General features: G+C 42.8%; 1 protein-coding gene across 1 annotated transcript in view; it reads right to left on the bottom strand.

Annotated features, from left to right (window-relative positions):
- The window catches only part of LOC121377071 (monocarboxylate transporter 3-like), a 130,247-nt gene extending 128,169 nt beyond the window's left edge, over nucleotides 1-2,078 (bottom strand). Inside the window, exon 1 of the mRNA XM_041504933.1 lies at nucleotides 1,849-2,078. Within this exon, the coding sequence (XP_041360867.1) occupies nucleotides 1,849-2,012 (164 nt within the window). The 5' untranslated portion in view covers nucleotides 2,013-2,078. The remainder of the gene's footprint in view (nucleotides 1-1,848) is intronic.
- Between the last annotated feature and the right edge of the window lie 11,190 nt (nucleotides 2,079-13,268).

Genomic DNA, 13,268 nt, shown 5'->3' with positions numbered 1-13,268 from the left:
AGTGCACTGGCTGGAACAAGAAATATCCCAAATAGGCCCATTGACTCAAGCGAGCGGCTTTACCGCTGGGCTACGCCCCAGACTACGCCCCAGACTACGTCCCAGACTACGCCCCAGACCATATTAATCGAACAAGAACGACAAGAGCGGACATCTCATTGTAACTGTAATAAACTGTTGCACTGAGCTTTCTTTTCGTGAACCTTTTTAGTGTGCTGTCTCAGTCTATCTTTACAGCAACCTCGGTGGCGTCGTGGTTAGGCCATCGGTCTACAGGCTGGTAGGTACTGGGTTCGGATCCCAGTCGAGGCATAGGATTTTTAATCCAGATCCCCGTCTGTGGTCCCATCGGGCTAATTAATTTTGTTTCGTTCCAGCCAGTGCACTACGACTGGTATATCAAAGGGCCGTGGTGTGTACTATTCTGTCTGTGGGATGGTGCATACAAAAGATCCCTTGTTACCAATGGTAAAATGTAGTGAGTTTCCTCTCTAAGACTGTGAAAATAATCAAATGTTTGACATACAATATACTATGATTACTAAATCAATGTCATCTAGTGGTGTCGTTAAACAGACAAAACAAACTTTAACTTTAATTAACATATTTAGGGAGAGTACATATCACCTTGCCTAGCCCGAGTACTCTGTAAGAGAGCTAGACGGACATTTCGTAGGTTATACGCTCTCATTACAGAGTGTATAACCTTCGAAATGCCAGTAAGGGAGCTAGCCTATAACCTTCGAAATGTCCGTAAGGGAGCTAGCGTATAACCTTCGAAATGTCCGCAAGGAAGCTAGCGTATAACCTTCGAACTGTCCGTAAGGGAGCTAGCGTATAACCTTCCAAATGTCCGTAAGGGGGCTAGCGTATAACCTTCCAAAATGTTATACGCTCTAACCTCCTCCAAATGTCCGTAAGAGTGCGTATACTTCCAATGTTCCTAAATCGTCCGTAAGGGAGCTAGCGTTTATGCCTTCCAAATGTTCGTAAGGGGGCTAGCGTATAACCTTCCAAATGTCCGTAAGGGGGCTAGCGTATAAATGTCCGTAAGGGAGCTAGCGTACCTTCGAAGGGAGCTAAACGTATAACCTTCGAAATGTCCGTAAGGGAGCTAGCGTATAACCTTCGAAATGTCCGTAAGGGAGCTAGCGTATACGTCCGTAAGGGAGCTAGCGTATAACCTTCGTGTCCGTAAGGGAAGGATAACCTTCCAAATGTCTAGCTAGTATAACCTTCAAATGTCCGTAAGGGAGCTAGCGTATAACCTTCCAAATGTCCGTAAGGGAGCTAGCGTATAACCTTCCAAATGTCCGTAAGGGGGCTAGCGTATAAACTTCCAAATGTCCTTCCTAAATGTTCGTAAGGGAGCTTCCAGCCGTATAAGCTAGCGTATCCTCCAAATGTCCGTAAGGGAGCTAGCGTATAACCTTCCAAATGTCCGTAAGGGAGCTAGCGGAGCCGTAGGGGGCTAGCGTATAACCTTCCAAATGTCCGTAAGGGGGCTAGCGTATAACCTTCCAAATGTCCGTAAGGGGCTAGCGTATAACCTTCCAAATGTCCGTAAGGGGGCTAGCGTATAACCTTCCAAATGTCCGTAAGGGAGCTAGCGTATAACCTTCCAAATGTCCGTAAGGGAGCTAGCGTATAACCTTCCAAATGTCCGTAAGGGAGCTAGCGTATAACCTTCCAAATGTCCGTAAGGGAGCTAGCGTATAACCTTCCAAATGTCCGTAAGGGAGCTAGCGTATAACCTTCCAAATGTCCGTAAGGGAGCTAGCGTATAACCTTCCAAATGTCCGTCTAGCTCTCTTACAGTCAGAATACTCGGGCTCCACCTTGACATACCTTGTAGCTGCACCAAGTGCTGTAGTTTCATTTCCAGGCAAAACATCGTCTTCCTTTTCCAAGCATGGAATATTTAGTAGTGAAATTTCGGTTTTCCGTCCCCCTTCATCAACTTCTTTGGGACCATTACTCTTGCTTACTTCGTCCTCAGCCGTGTCAGACATTGTTACTGAAGACCACACAGCAGACCGAGTCTCGGCTTGTTAGTTATCCCAGCTGTTTGAGTCAGTGTATGCATGCAGTCACTGCGTGAAGACAGGTTGAAAGGTGAGAGTCAGTACAAAAAGGGGAATCTATATTAAACAGAGAAAATCAAATACATGTAGGTGCCACAAAAATAATATATATATATATATATGATATTCCAAAGATGCAAACATAGGCTCCAAAAACTGAGATCGATGGGGTGGGGGATTGGGGGTGGGGGGTTTAGATATTTGCTCCACTCCATCCCACCAACCTCTGAAGATAAAAAGAAGTTGGTTTGTTTAACGACACCACTAGAACACATTGATTTATTAATCATCTGATATTGGATGTCAAACATTTGATAATTTCGACTTGTAATCTTAGAGAGGAAACCTGCTACAGTTTTCCCAATGCAGCAGGCATCTTTGACTTGTAGTCTTAGAGAAGAAAGCCTTTAAAGGTTTTCATTAGTAGCAAGGGATCTTTTACATGCACCATCCCAGACAGGATAGTACATACCACAGCCTTTGATATACCAGTCGTGGTGCACTGGCCGGAACGAAAGATAGCCTAATGGGCCCACCCACGGGGATCGATCCTATGCCGACCGCGCATCAAACGAGCGCTTTACCACTGGGCTACGTCCAGCCCCGGTTCTGAAGACAATGCAGATGGAAATTATATCAATATATAACTGACAATGCCCCCCCCCCCCCCCCTCCCACACACACTCCCTTCCCCGACCTCAGTTTCTCTCATCAGCTGCCCTCGGTGGTATCGTGGTTAAGGTATCGGACATAAGACTGGTAGGTACTGGGTTCGCAGCCCGGTACACCGGCTCCCTCCCAGAGCGATTTTTGACGACTCAATGGGTAGAAGTAAGACCACAACACCCTCTTCTCTCTCTCTTTCTTTCTCTCTCTCTCTCTCTCTCTCTCTCTCTCTCCTCTATCTCAAAGCGCATCTCTCTCTCTCTCTCTCTCTCTCTCTCTCTCTCTCTCTCTCTCTCTCTCTCTCTCTCTCTCTCTCTCTCTCTCTCTCGCGTTCTCTCTCTCTCTCTCTCTCTCTCTCTTTCTCTCTCTCTCTCTCTCTCTCTCTCTCTCCGCTCTCTCTCTCTCTCGCTCTCTCTCTCTCTCTCTCTCTCTCTCTCTCTCTCGCGGTCTCTCTCTCTCTCTCTCTCTCTCTCTTCTCTCTCTCTCTCTCTCTCTCTCTCTCGCTCGCTCTCTCTCTCTGTCCACTAACAACTAACCCATTGCCCTGGACAGACAGCCCAGATAGCTGAGGTGTGTGCCCAGGACAGCGTGATTAAACCTTAATTGGATATAAGCACGAAAACAAGTTGAAATGAATGAAATGCTGTGATCTTCCGACGCCTATGATATACACAAGAGAGGGATTAGAGTGGTGCTGGGCACAAAAAAAACAATTAGGGCACTTCAGTAGTTAATTTTGTTTATTTACTGTATGAGACCCGCTACCTTTTTCTATTATTATCATCAAGGGATCTTTTATAAGCATGTCCCATGACATGTCATATGACCCACACGATGACATATGATATACCAGTCGTTTTGAAATGGTTTGGACAGGGCTAAATAAAATTTAATAAAATGGTTCCACTGAGGGGATTGAATCATACGACCAAAGCATCTCTGGCGAGCACTTTACCGGGTACGTTCTATCCTAAGGTTCAAGCACGCTGCTCTGTCACGCTTTCAATAGTGTAGCCTAGTATTAACGCACTTTCCTGATGGTCGGTCGGTCTAGGATCGATCCTCGTCGATGGAAAGGAAATGGTTTATTTAACGACGCACTCATCACATTTTATTTACAGTTATATGGGATATTTTATATGCACCACCCCATAGATAGGATAGCACATACCACGGCCTTTGATGTACCAGCGAGAAATAGCCCAATGGGTCCACTGGCGGGGATCTATCCCAAACCGACAGCGCATCAAACGAGCGCTTTACCACTGGTCTACGTCTCGCACCCCCCCCCCCCCCGCACCCTACCAGTCGATGAGCTCATTAGGCTATTTCTCGTCCCAGCAAATGCACCACGATTAGCATATTAAAGGCCGTGGTATGTGCTATCCTGTCTGTGGATTGGTGTATATCAAAGATCACTTGCTACTAATTAAAAATATGTTGCGGGTTCCCTCTCTAAGACTATACGTCACAAATTACAATATGTTTGACATTCAATAGCCGATGATAAATAAATCAATGTTCTCTAGTGGTGTCGTTAAACAAAACAAACTTTGACAATAGTATTCATACTCGGCTGTGGCTAGACTAATATGCGTGAGGTGACACAGGTACTCGTGCAGGAAATCAAACAGGGAGGGTCTATAGTGTCGGGCGAAGTTTTTAGGGGGTCAGAGGAGGTGGGGGGGGGGGGGGGGGGGGTCGAGTCAGGCTACACTGGAAAATATATAAACAAGAATATATAAACAGCAAAAATCGCTACATTTAGTCCATGGGCCAGACCAGAATTTGGTACCACCCAGAGGGACAAAGGCTCATAGGTTTTTTTTTATAAGTCTATGCATGTAGGTAATAAAATGAGATGATAGCCTTCCGTATCAAGTAGCTTTCTGTAATTTTCACCTTGAAAACTGAATAATATGTGGGAAAAAAATCCGAAGCAAATTGTTTGGGTAGGGGAAACTTAATTTGGAATAACTTTCCTTAGAATCACCCTGTCATAGGAATTCACCACTCAAAATGTGTGTTTTGAAGCCCTCTAACGAGTGCATATTATAATATGCAAATGAACCACAAAAGTAGGTCATCAGAGGTCAAAAGGTCACCGATTTTGGGTCAAGCTCAAAATTTATGGATTTCAACTTTGCCTCGTCATCTATTGGGACATTTGCCAAAATCAGGCCTAGAAATAGCTGGAAACTGTGTCAGATGGAATTTCCAACAATTTAAAGGCACCCATGTTCAGTCATATATAAAAAATATTGAACGGAAACAAACGAGCCAAGGTACGTTTTTGCAGAAATTGATACTTTTATGATATATCAGTACTAACACCAATATCAACCTTAAATCTCACAAAATGTTTATTACAAAGCAGTTGTGTATTTTGTTGTAGTATCTGAAGCATGAAGCAGGCCTAAAGAGGTCAAAATATCACCTATATATGGTCATGTTGGACATTTTCAATGTTCAGCACGCTAACATCATGTTTTTGGCCAGCCATTAAGATAATAACTCAAAATACCTTGGGACACATCTACGGAAACCATACTTAATAGTTACACTTTAACAAACACTTTACCTATTTTACTATTATTACTAACAGACCCAAACGCATAGAAGCTTGGTCGTGTAATTTTAAGCAAATCCATATATTAAGCACCAAAACGTCCCAAGTAAAGATTATACTTACTTTTCCATTAGTATGTAGGTAATGCTATAATCTTATCTTTAAGACCTATTGCAATTGAGAAAGCTGTAATGGGATGACACCCACTTAACTGCAGGTCTTATAGGCTACAAATAGAAAGGCTGTCTTTATCAAAAGTCCATCCCCACCCCTCCTCCGAGTGGGTGCATTTTGGTAACTGATGAGCCGTAATTCACCTTGGTAGGCAACCTGTTTTGGGTGCTCACAGTCGGGCATCCTGGTGTAAATGAAATGGTTTTTATCATCTTCCCCTTGCTTCATAGACAATTTTCAGGTCGCTGAATTTATCATACAAGATAACTGTAATGCGTTTAACTAGCTGGAGATATGGACCATCTGTGTCAGCTTTGGTGTAAGAGTTGAGTGTCATTTTGGTAACGACACAAGTCATATCAGAGTAGCAGTTCCATGGATATCAGACTGGCTATCTATTTTTTTCCGAAAAAAAAGAAAAGTAGTGTTAACATCCTCTGAAGATGTTTGATGAACAGCAAGGCCAGGGATTTCACTTTAGCCAGGACGCCTGCTTCCTTGAATACCCTTTCTTTGCTTTTCTCCCGTGGATGCTTTTATTACTGTTCATGATGTATGTGTCCTATACCAAGGCAAGAAGGTCTGTATTGGATGTAATTATGGTTTTCCCCCGAATGTTTGACCCAACATGGGAATGATTACTCGACAAACACTGTAGGACTCATATATCCCGGGCTCGGGTGAGACAGAGAACACGGGACACGGCTCTGTCAATAGTCCCATATCGAAATGGAAGTACCGTTGTTTCACCATTCATCTTATTATCATCCATCTAATTATGTTTATGTCAAAAAAAAAGACGTTGCTAGCATACTCATGAAAATCAGGTTACTTATAAAAACAAGGTTCTATGAAACTGGACTGACATTTTACGTGCTCCAGCCAATAAAGAGGAACTAAATAATACTCCACTCTACCAATATTGCCACCGTAGACTGCCACGAAGAGAAATAACCATTGCGTTTGGTGCCACAGTTATTCTTCAAGCAAATGTTCGTTCAATACCACCATGTGACTATGAGGAATCAGACATCACATTTTTAATTCATGTACAGAACATTATTATGTACCAGCCATCACGTGCGCACTGTTAACACAAATATATATGTTGTCCCAGTTGGCAAGTTCCATCATTTATTTACCTTGGGTAAAACAAATGTGAGAATATGGTTTGCCTGTGGTACAGGTAAATTATGTACATATCATCAAATCAGTGGTATATATGAAGTCCTGGGAAAAGATACATACTTGTCCCTGCTTCTTTTCCATAGCTTAACAGGATATAATACGCCTCCTGTTTTCTTTGCAAAAACAGGTAAAAGGACCGCACGGGGTGCATGCAACTGCTACCCTGATGTGACCAGTGCCGTTACCTAACACCCGTGTCTTTGCCTTACACCAAAGTATATGCACATTATCCACACTCAAGCTCTTCACCGTAAGTTTTTATAATAAGACCAGTGACCTGCCAGAATGGAACGACAATGAAAACCATTTTAACATCTTAGGATACACCCACTATTACTCAACCTGCTATTCATCAGTGGACAGAATGAATAAATTGCATCTACTCCAGGGTGGGGTGGTCTTTTGATAACGCCAGTCCTGCGTTCCTATATGCAGTACCAAACCTGTGACCCTCAAATACTAGTGTTGTTCAATAGTCTAAGTGGATGTGGCACTAGATGTATACAATACAATAAGATAAGATAAGATACATTTTATTACTGTAGATCACAGTTTATGAATAATGTATATATGACCCATGTATTATAGGGCTGCAAACTTAATATGTGGCCAAAGCTGTAAAGATACTTAGAAATTGAACTAAATGCAAATGATAACATTCTACCTCCATTTGGTGAAAGTGAAACAGACAGCTAGTGCCATCTATTGACAATAGTTTGAAAGATAATTTAAATGAAACTTTGAAGGAATTTCAAGATTTCCACTAGTCACAAAAGCTGAATTAGGGTGCTCCAACACAGCCACGGGTGTTTATTATGGCATTTTCATTGACGTTTCCATCCTTATTGTTCAGAATGAGTTTAGTTGGTACCATCAAATCATAGAAAACTGAATAGTGTTTTTTGTTTTTTTTTACCTCTGATGGCCTACTTTTATACATGTCAATAATAATTTTCATGATAGGGCGATTCTAAGGAAAGTTATTCCAAATTAAGTTCCCCCTACCCCCAAAATTTGCTTCAAAATGTTTTCCGCACACTATTCAGTTTTCAGGGGGAAAATGTCAGAAAGCTACTCGATACGGAAGGCTATCACCTCATTTTATAATCTACATGCATAGACCTATCAAAAAACATCTATGAGCCTTTGTCCCTCTGGGTGGTACCAATCATGAAAAATTGGCCTCTGGCCCATGAACTAATTGGGGGGAGGGGTGGGGGCACATTGCCTAGAAGTCATGTTATGATTGTGGCGACATGAAAATATATATAACGTTTTTGGGAAGAAAAATAAATTGGGGAGGGCATTACCCCTATAGCTCTCCCTCAGGCATACGGAATACGGGTTCAGTAATAGGTCTACACAAACAATTAACACACTTGTTTTGTACGTTACTTGGGTCGCAACAACCTCTCCAGTAGATCGAGTCACCGTGATATAAGGGGTAGGGCTGGAGGTGATTCGACCAACCTCTCCAGTAGATCGAGTCACCTTGATATAAGGGGTAGGGCTGGAGGTGATTCGACCTACCTCTCCAGTAGGTCGAGTCACCTTGATATAAGGGGTAGGGCTGGAGGTGATTCGACCTACCTCTCCAGATATGTAACGGGGAGGGATCTAGCTCAGTTGGAACAGCGCTCGCCTCGGGTGCAAGGAGCGGAACGTAGCACAGTGGTAAAGCGCTCGCTTGATGCACGGTCGGTTTGGGATCGATCCCCGTTAGTGGGCCTATCATGATATTTCTCGTTCCAGCCAGTGCAGCATGACATGTATATCAAAGGCAGTGGTATGTATTTGAACCTTAATTGGACATAAGCATAAAATAAGTTGAAATAAAAATAAAAGCCACGGTTTAGACCCCGCGCCTGCCCTTGTAAAATTCCTGCACACGCACCTGAGTGGTGTTGTAAGACAAAACAATCTTTTACTCTTGTTTTTCTAGGCACGTAACAGCCTTGTCATTACCTCCATAGCGGACCTGTGCTCTGTGTTAAACTTGTAATGTGATACTTCTTAACTGATTTGTTTAACGACACCACTAGAGTACATTGATTGATTGATCATTGGCTATTGAATGTCAAACATTTGGTAATTTTGACGTAGTCTTAAGAGTAGGAAATGTTTCATTTAATGACGCACTCAACACATTTTATTTACGGTTATATGGCGTCAGACATATGGTTAAGGACCACACAGATATTGAGAGAAGAAACCTGCTGTCGCCACTTCATGGGCTACTCTTTTCAATTAGCAGCAAGGGATCTTTTATATGCACCATCCCATAGACAGGATAGCACATACCACGACCTTTGATGTAACAGTCGTGGTGCACTGGCTGGAGCGAGAAGTAGCCCAATGGGCCTACTGACGGGGATCAATCCCAAACCGACCACGCATCAACCGAGCGCTTTACCACTGGGCTACGTCTCGTCCCTGTAGTCTTAACAGAAAAACCCTGCTATATCTTTTTTTCCTATTAGTAGCAAGAGATCTTTTATATGCACCATACATAGTCAAGACAGTATATACCATGGCATTTGGTATACAAGTCGTGGTACACTGGCTAGAATGAGAAATATCCCAACCAACGGGGATCAATCCTGGACCGACCGCGCATCAGGAGACCGCTTAACAACTGGGCTACGTCCCATACTGGCGTAGCCAGGATATTACATTCGTGGTGGTGGTGGTGATGGTGGTAGTGGTGGTGGTGGTGATGGTGATGGTTGTGATAGTGGTGGTGGTGGTGGTGATGGTGATGGTGATGGTGATGGTGATCGTGGTGGTGGCGGTGGTGGTGATGGTGGTGGTGGTGGTGGTGATGGTGGTGGTGGTGGTGGTGGTGATGGTGGTGGTGGTGGTGGTGGTGATGGTGGTGGTGGTGGTGGTGGTGATGGTGATCGTGATGGTGGTGGTGGTGGTGATGGTGATGGTGGTGGTGGTGGTGATGGTGATGGTGATGGTGGTGGTGGTGGTGATGGTGTTGATGGTGATGGTGGTGGTGGTGGTGATGGTGATGGTGATCGTGGTGGTGGTGGTGATGGTGATAGTGGTGGTGGTGGTGATGGTGATGGTGGGGGTGATGTTGATGGTGATGGTGATGGTGGTGGTGGAGGTTGTGGCCGGTGGTGGTGGTGGTGGTGGTGGTGGTGTGTGTGTGTGTGTGTGTGTGTGTGTGTGCGTGCGAGTGTGTGTATGGGAGACCGACACTATGTATGTATGTATGTATGTATGGTTTTATAAACTTGAATAGTTAAAAAAAGGTTTGATTGGCGGGTGCATGCCCCCCCCCCCCCCCCCATCTCTATGCCACTGACGTACCACAGTCGGTAATAGGATACACGTGTACCCACATTGATGTCAGTGCAATTAATCCTAGCCCAGCCCTTCTGACGTGTGTGCAGGAATTTATGCAGGGGGATGTCTAGACTGTGGCGAGCGAACTTTATAGGGGGGGGGGGGGGCAGTGTGTGTGTGTGTGTGTGGGGGGGGGGTTAAGTCATACACACGCCTGCCCTTAGACGTTAGCTCGAATCACCTCTAGCCGTCCCCTTGTTGATATGTTGTAGAGAATGTTTGATCTGTTTAACGACATAACTAAAGCACATATGTCAAACATATGGTCGTCTTAACACAGTCATAGAGAGAAAACCCGGTAAATGTTTTGCATTAGTAGCAAGGGATCTTTTTTATGCGGCATCCCACAGAGAGGATAGCACATATCACGTCCTTTGATATAGCAGTCGTGTTGCACTGGGTGGGTCCTGGAGGGCTAGAGAGGACTATGTGTAATACTTCGGCAATCGTCGAAGGGACGAGATTTAGCTCAGTAGGTTGAGTGCTCGCTTGAGGTGCTTACGTCGCAGGATCGAACGACCTCGGTGGATCCATTCAGCTGATTGGGGCTTTTTTTCTCGTTCCATCCAGTGCACAACAACTGGACAAAGGCCGTGGTATAAGTTTTCCTGTCTGTGGTATAGTGCATATAAAAGATCCTTCGCTGCATTAGAAAAATGTAGCAGGTTTCCTCTGATAACTACGAGTCAAGATTACCAAATATATGACATCCAATAGCTGATGATGTGCTCCAGTGGTGTCTTTCCTAAATGTGATGTCACAGAGCGTTACTGGGATTATTCTCGAGTGCAGTCATGTTAACCTTTACCAACGTGTCACGTGGGCACACACTTCAGTCTACGTCACCACAGGAAAGTACAGCGCAGGTTCGTTTCGCATATACTACATTTGTACATAGGAGCGTCGGGTTTCTTCATGTAGCGTTGATACTGGTATTTTAGACACAGTAGTTGGCTACCATTTAGTTGTCGACGATTACCGAGGTACATGTATCACACACAGTCCCCTCTAACCCTCCCCTACCACATATCAACAAACGGGAGGGCTAGAAGTTACTCGAGCTACTTCGATGTCTGTTCCATCAACATAACAAATTTAAAGTTATTCCACCTTACTTCATGCCATAATTGAAGTCTAGGTCAAGGTTATTAAACTGGGACGTCTAAAAGGCTACAATAGAGCATACTAATAGCAGTAAAACGTGGTACAGTGAGTAATATCTACGTGGTGGAAAGAATATCAGTGTCATCCTGACACCGGACTGACTGGTTTGACACCCCCGACTGATTGCATTTATCTATACGCTGCACTTGATATGTCACGCTGACTTATACTAATACATTAAAGGCGCAGATCCTAGTTTCAACCTGTAAAAATGGACACTAAGTTTGGTTAAGTCACAAACCTGAAACACATTTGAATAACGTTACAATAGAGTGAAACAAGAGTCTGTGATGTTAAAACGGTGAAATCTCGTTAAAAATAGACTGAAACTCGACTCCATAACTGTTACATCTCAGACGCGCGCGCGTGTGTGTGTGTGTGTGTGTGTGTGTGTGTGTGTGTGTGTTTTTTTTTTTTTTCAAATGCATACCGAAGTTTTTCTGGTCATCCTGGTGATGACCAGAAAAACTTCGGTTGTACGGAAATGGATAATCTAAACAATACATTATAAGTAAAGTTTGATTTCAGTGATCATAAACGACTCTAATAGTGAAAACTATGTCTATAGTGTTAAAAAAAAACCCTAGGATCTGTGCCTTTAATTAGTGGTGCAGAATTCGTTTGAGTATTTTGATTGTCTCTCGATATATATAATAAAATATAAAATATAAAACACATAACAAAATAGCCCAAGCGCTTTCAATTATTCCATCACGAAAACTGTGATTATATATAAATAACTTACTCGTTCAATGAAGAAAACTGAGCAGACTGACTGAAAGAAGGAAGGAAATGTTTTATTTAACGACGCACTCAGTACATTTTATTTACGGTTATATGGTGTCAGACATATGGTTAAGGACCACACAGATATATATAAAGAGAAAACCCACATGTCACCACTTCATGGGCTACTCTTTTCGATTAGTAGCAAGGGCTCTTTTATATGCACCACCCTACATACAGGATAACACATACTACGGACTTTGATATACCAGTCGTGATGCACTGTCTGGAAAGAGAAATGACCCAAATGAGCCCACTAACGGGGATCACGCAAGCGCTTTACCACTGAGCTACGTCCCGACCCTTGATGGCCATAAACACGTGTTATTTAGAAAGGTGGATATTTTAAAGGGACATACCCTAGTTTTTAAACACCAAATAATATTTTTGACTATTATAACCGTTTTTGATAACTTAAATCATACTTTACTTAGATTTTATTGTTTATATTATCAATTTTTGTACATTTGAAGTGTTTTTGGTCATCCTGGTGTTTTTAATATCACAAAATTCATTTCTCATATTTTTAAAAACGCACGTACGTCTGAGAAGTAACAGTTATGGAGTCGAGTTTTAATCTATTTTTAGAGGATATTTTACAATTTTAATTAATGAATCAATGTTTAACGACACTCCAGCACGAAAAATGCATCGGCTATTGGGTGTCAAACTATGGTATGTGTAAACCCAATGTGATGATCAACATCAATATAAAAATTCAACAGTTAAATAAAAACACAATGTAAAGGACTGTGTACAAATACAAATATCACAGATAAATATAATTAAAATTTAGAATAAAATTCAGTATCATGTAAAAATTGTAACACTAATTCTGGATGGAATGGAAATGATTCCATAACATCTCTTTGTCCAAATAAATCTTTTCGAGTTGCTGTCAACTGCTTACACTCCATCAAAATGTGTCGCACAGTCAGAAGACACTGACAGTGCTCACACTGAGGTGGAGGATCTTTCTTTAAGATAAATGAATGGGTCAAGTAAGTATGACCGATGCGGGCATGACACAAGACTATTTCATCCTTCCTGCACTGTCTATAGGAGGACTGCCACTCTCCTAAGACTGGCTTGATAGCATGAAGCTTGTTCGCAACATCACCGTCCCAACGACGTTGCCAAGTCGAAAAGATAAATTGGTTGATATTAAGTTTAAAATCAGTATAAGGTACACCAACCCTGGCATGACGCAAATCCAAAGCAGACTTGGCGGCAAAATCTGCCCTTTCATTACCTGATACCAACACGGCTGGGCACCCAAC

Source organism: Gigantopelta aegis, chromosome 7 (genome assembly GCF_016097555.1).
Source record: "Gigantopelta aegis isolate Gae_Host chromosome 7, Gae_host_genome, whole genome shotgun sequence".
In the NCBI taxonomy this organism is placed as follows: domain Eukaryota; kingdom Metazoa; phylum Mollusca; class Gastropoda; order Neomphalida; family Peltospiridae; genus Gigantopelta; species Gigantopelta aegis.
The sequence above is the reverse complement of the archived record's forward strand: the minus strand, read 5'-3'. Positions and strand labels throughout refer to the sequence as shown.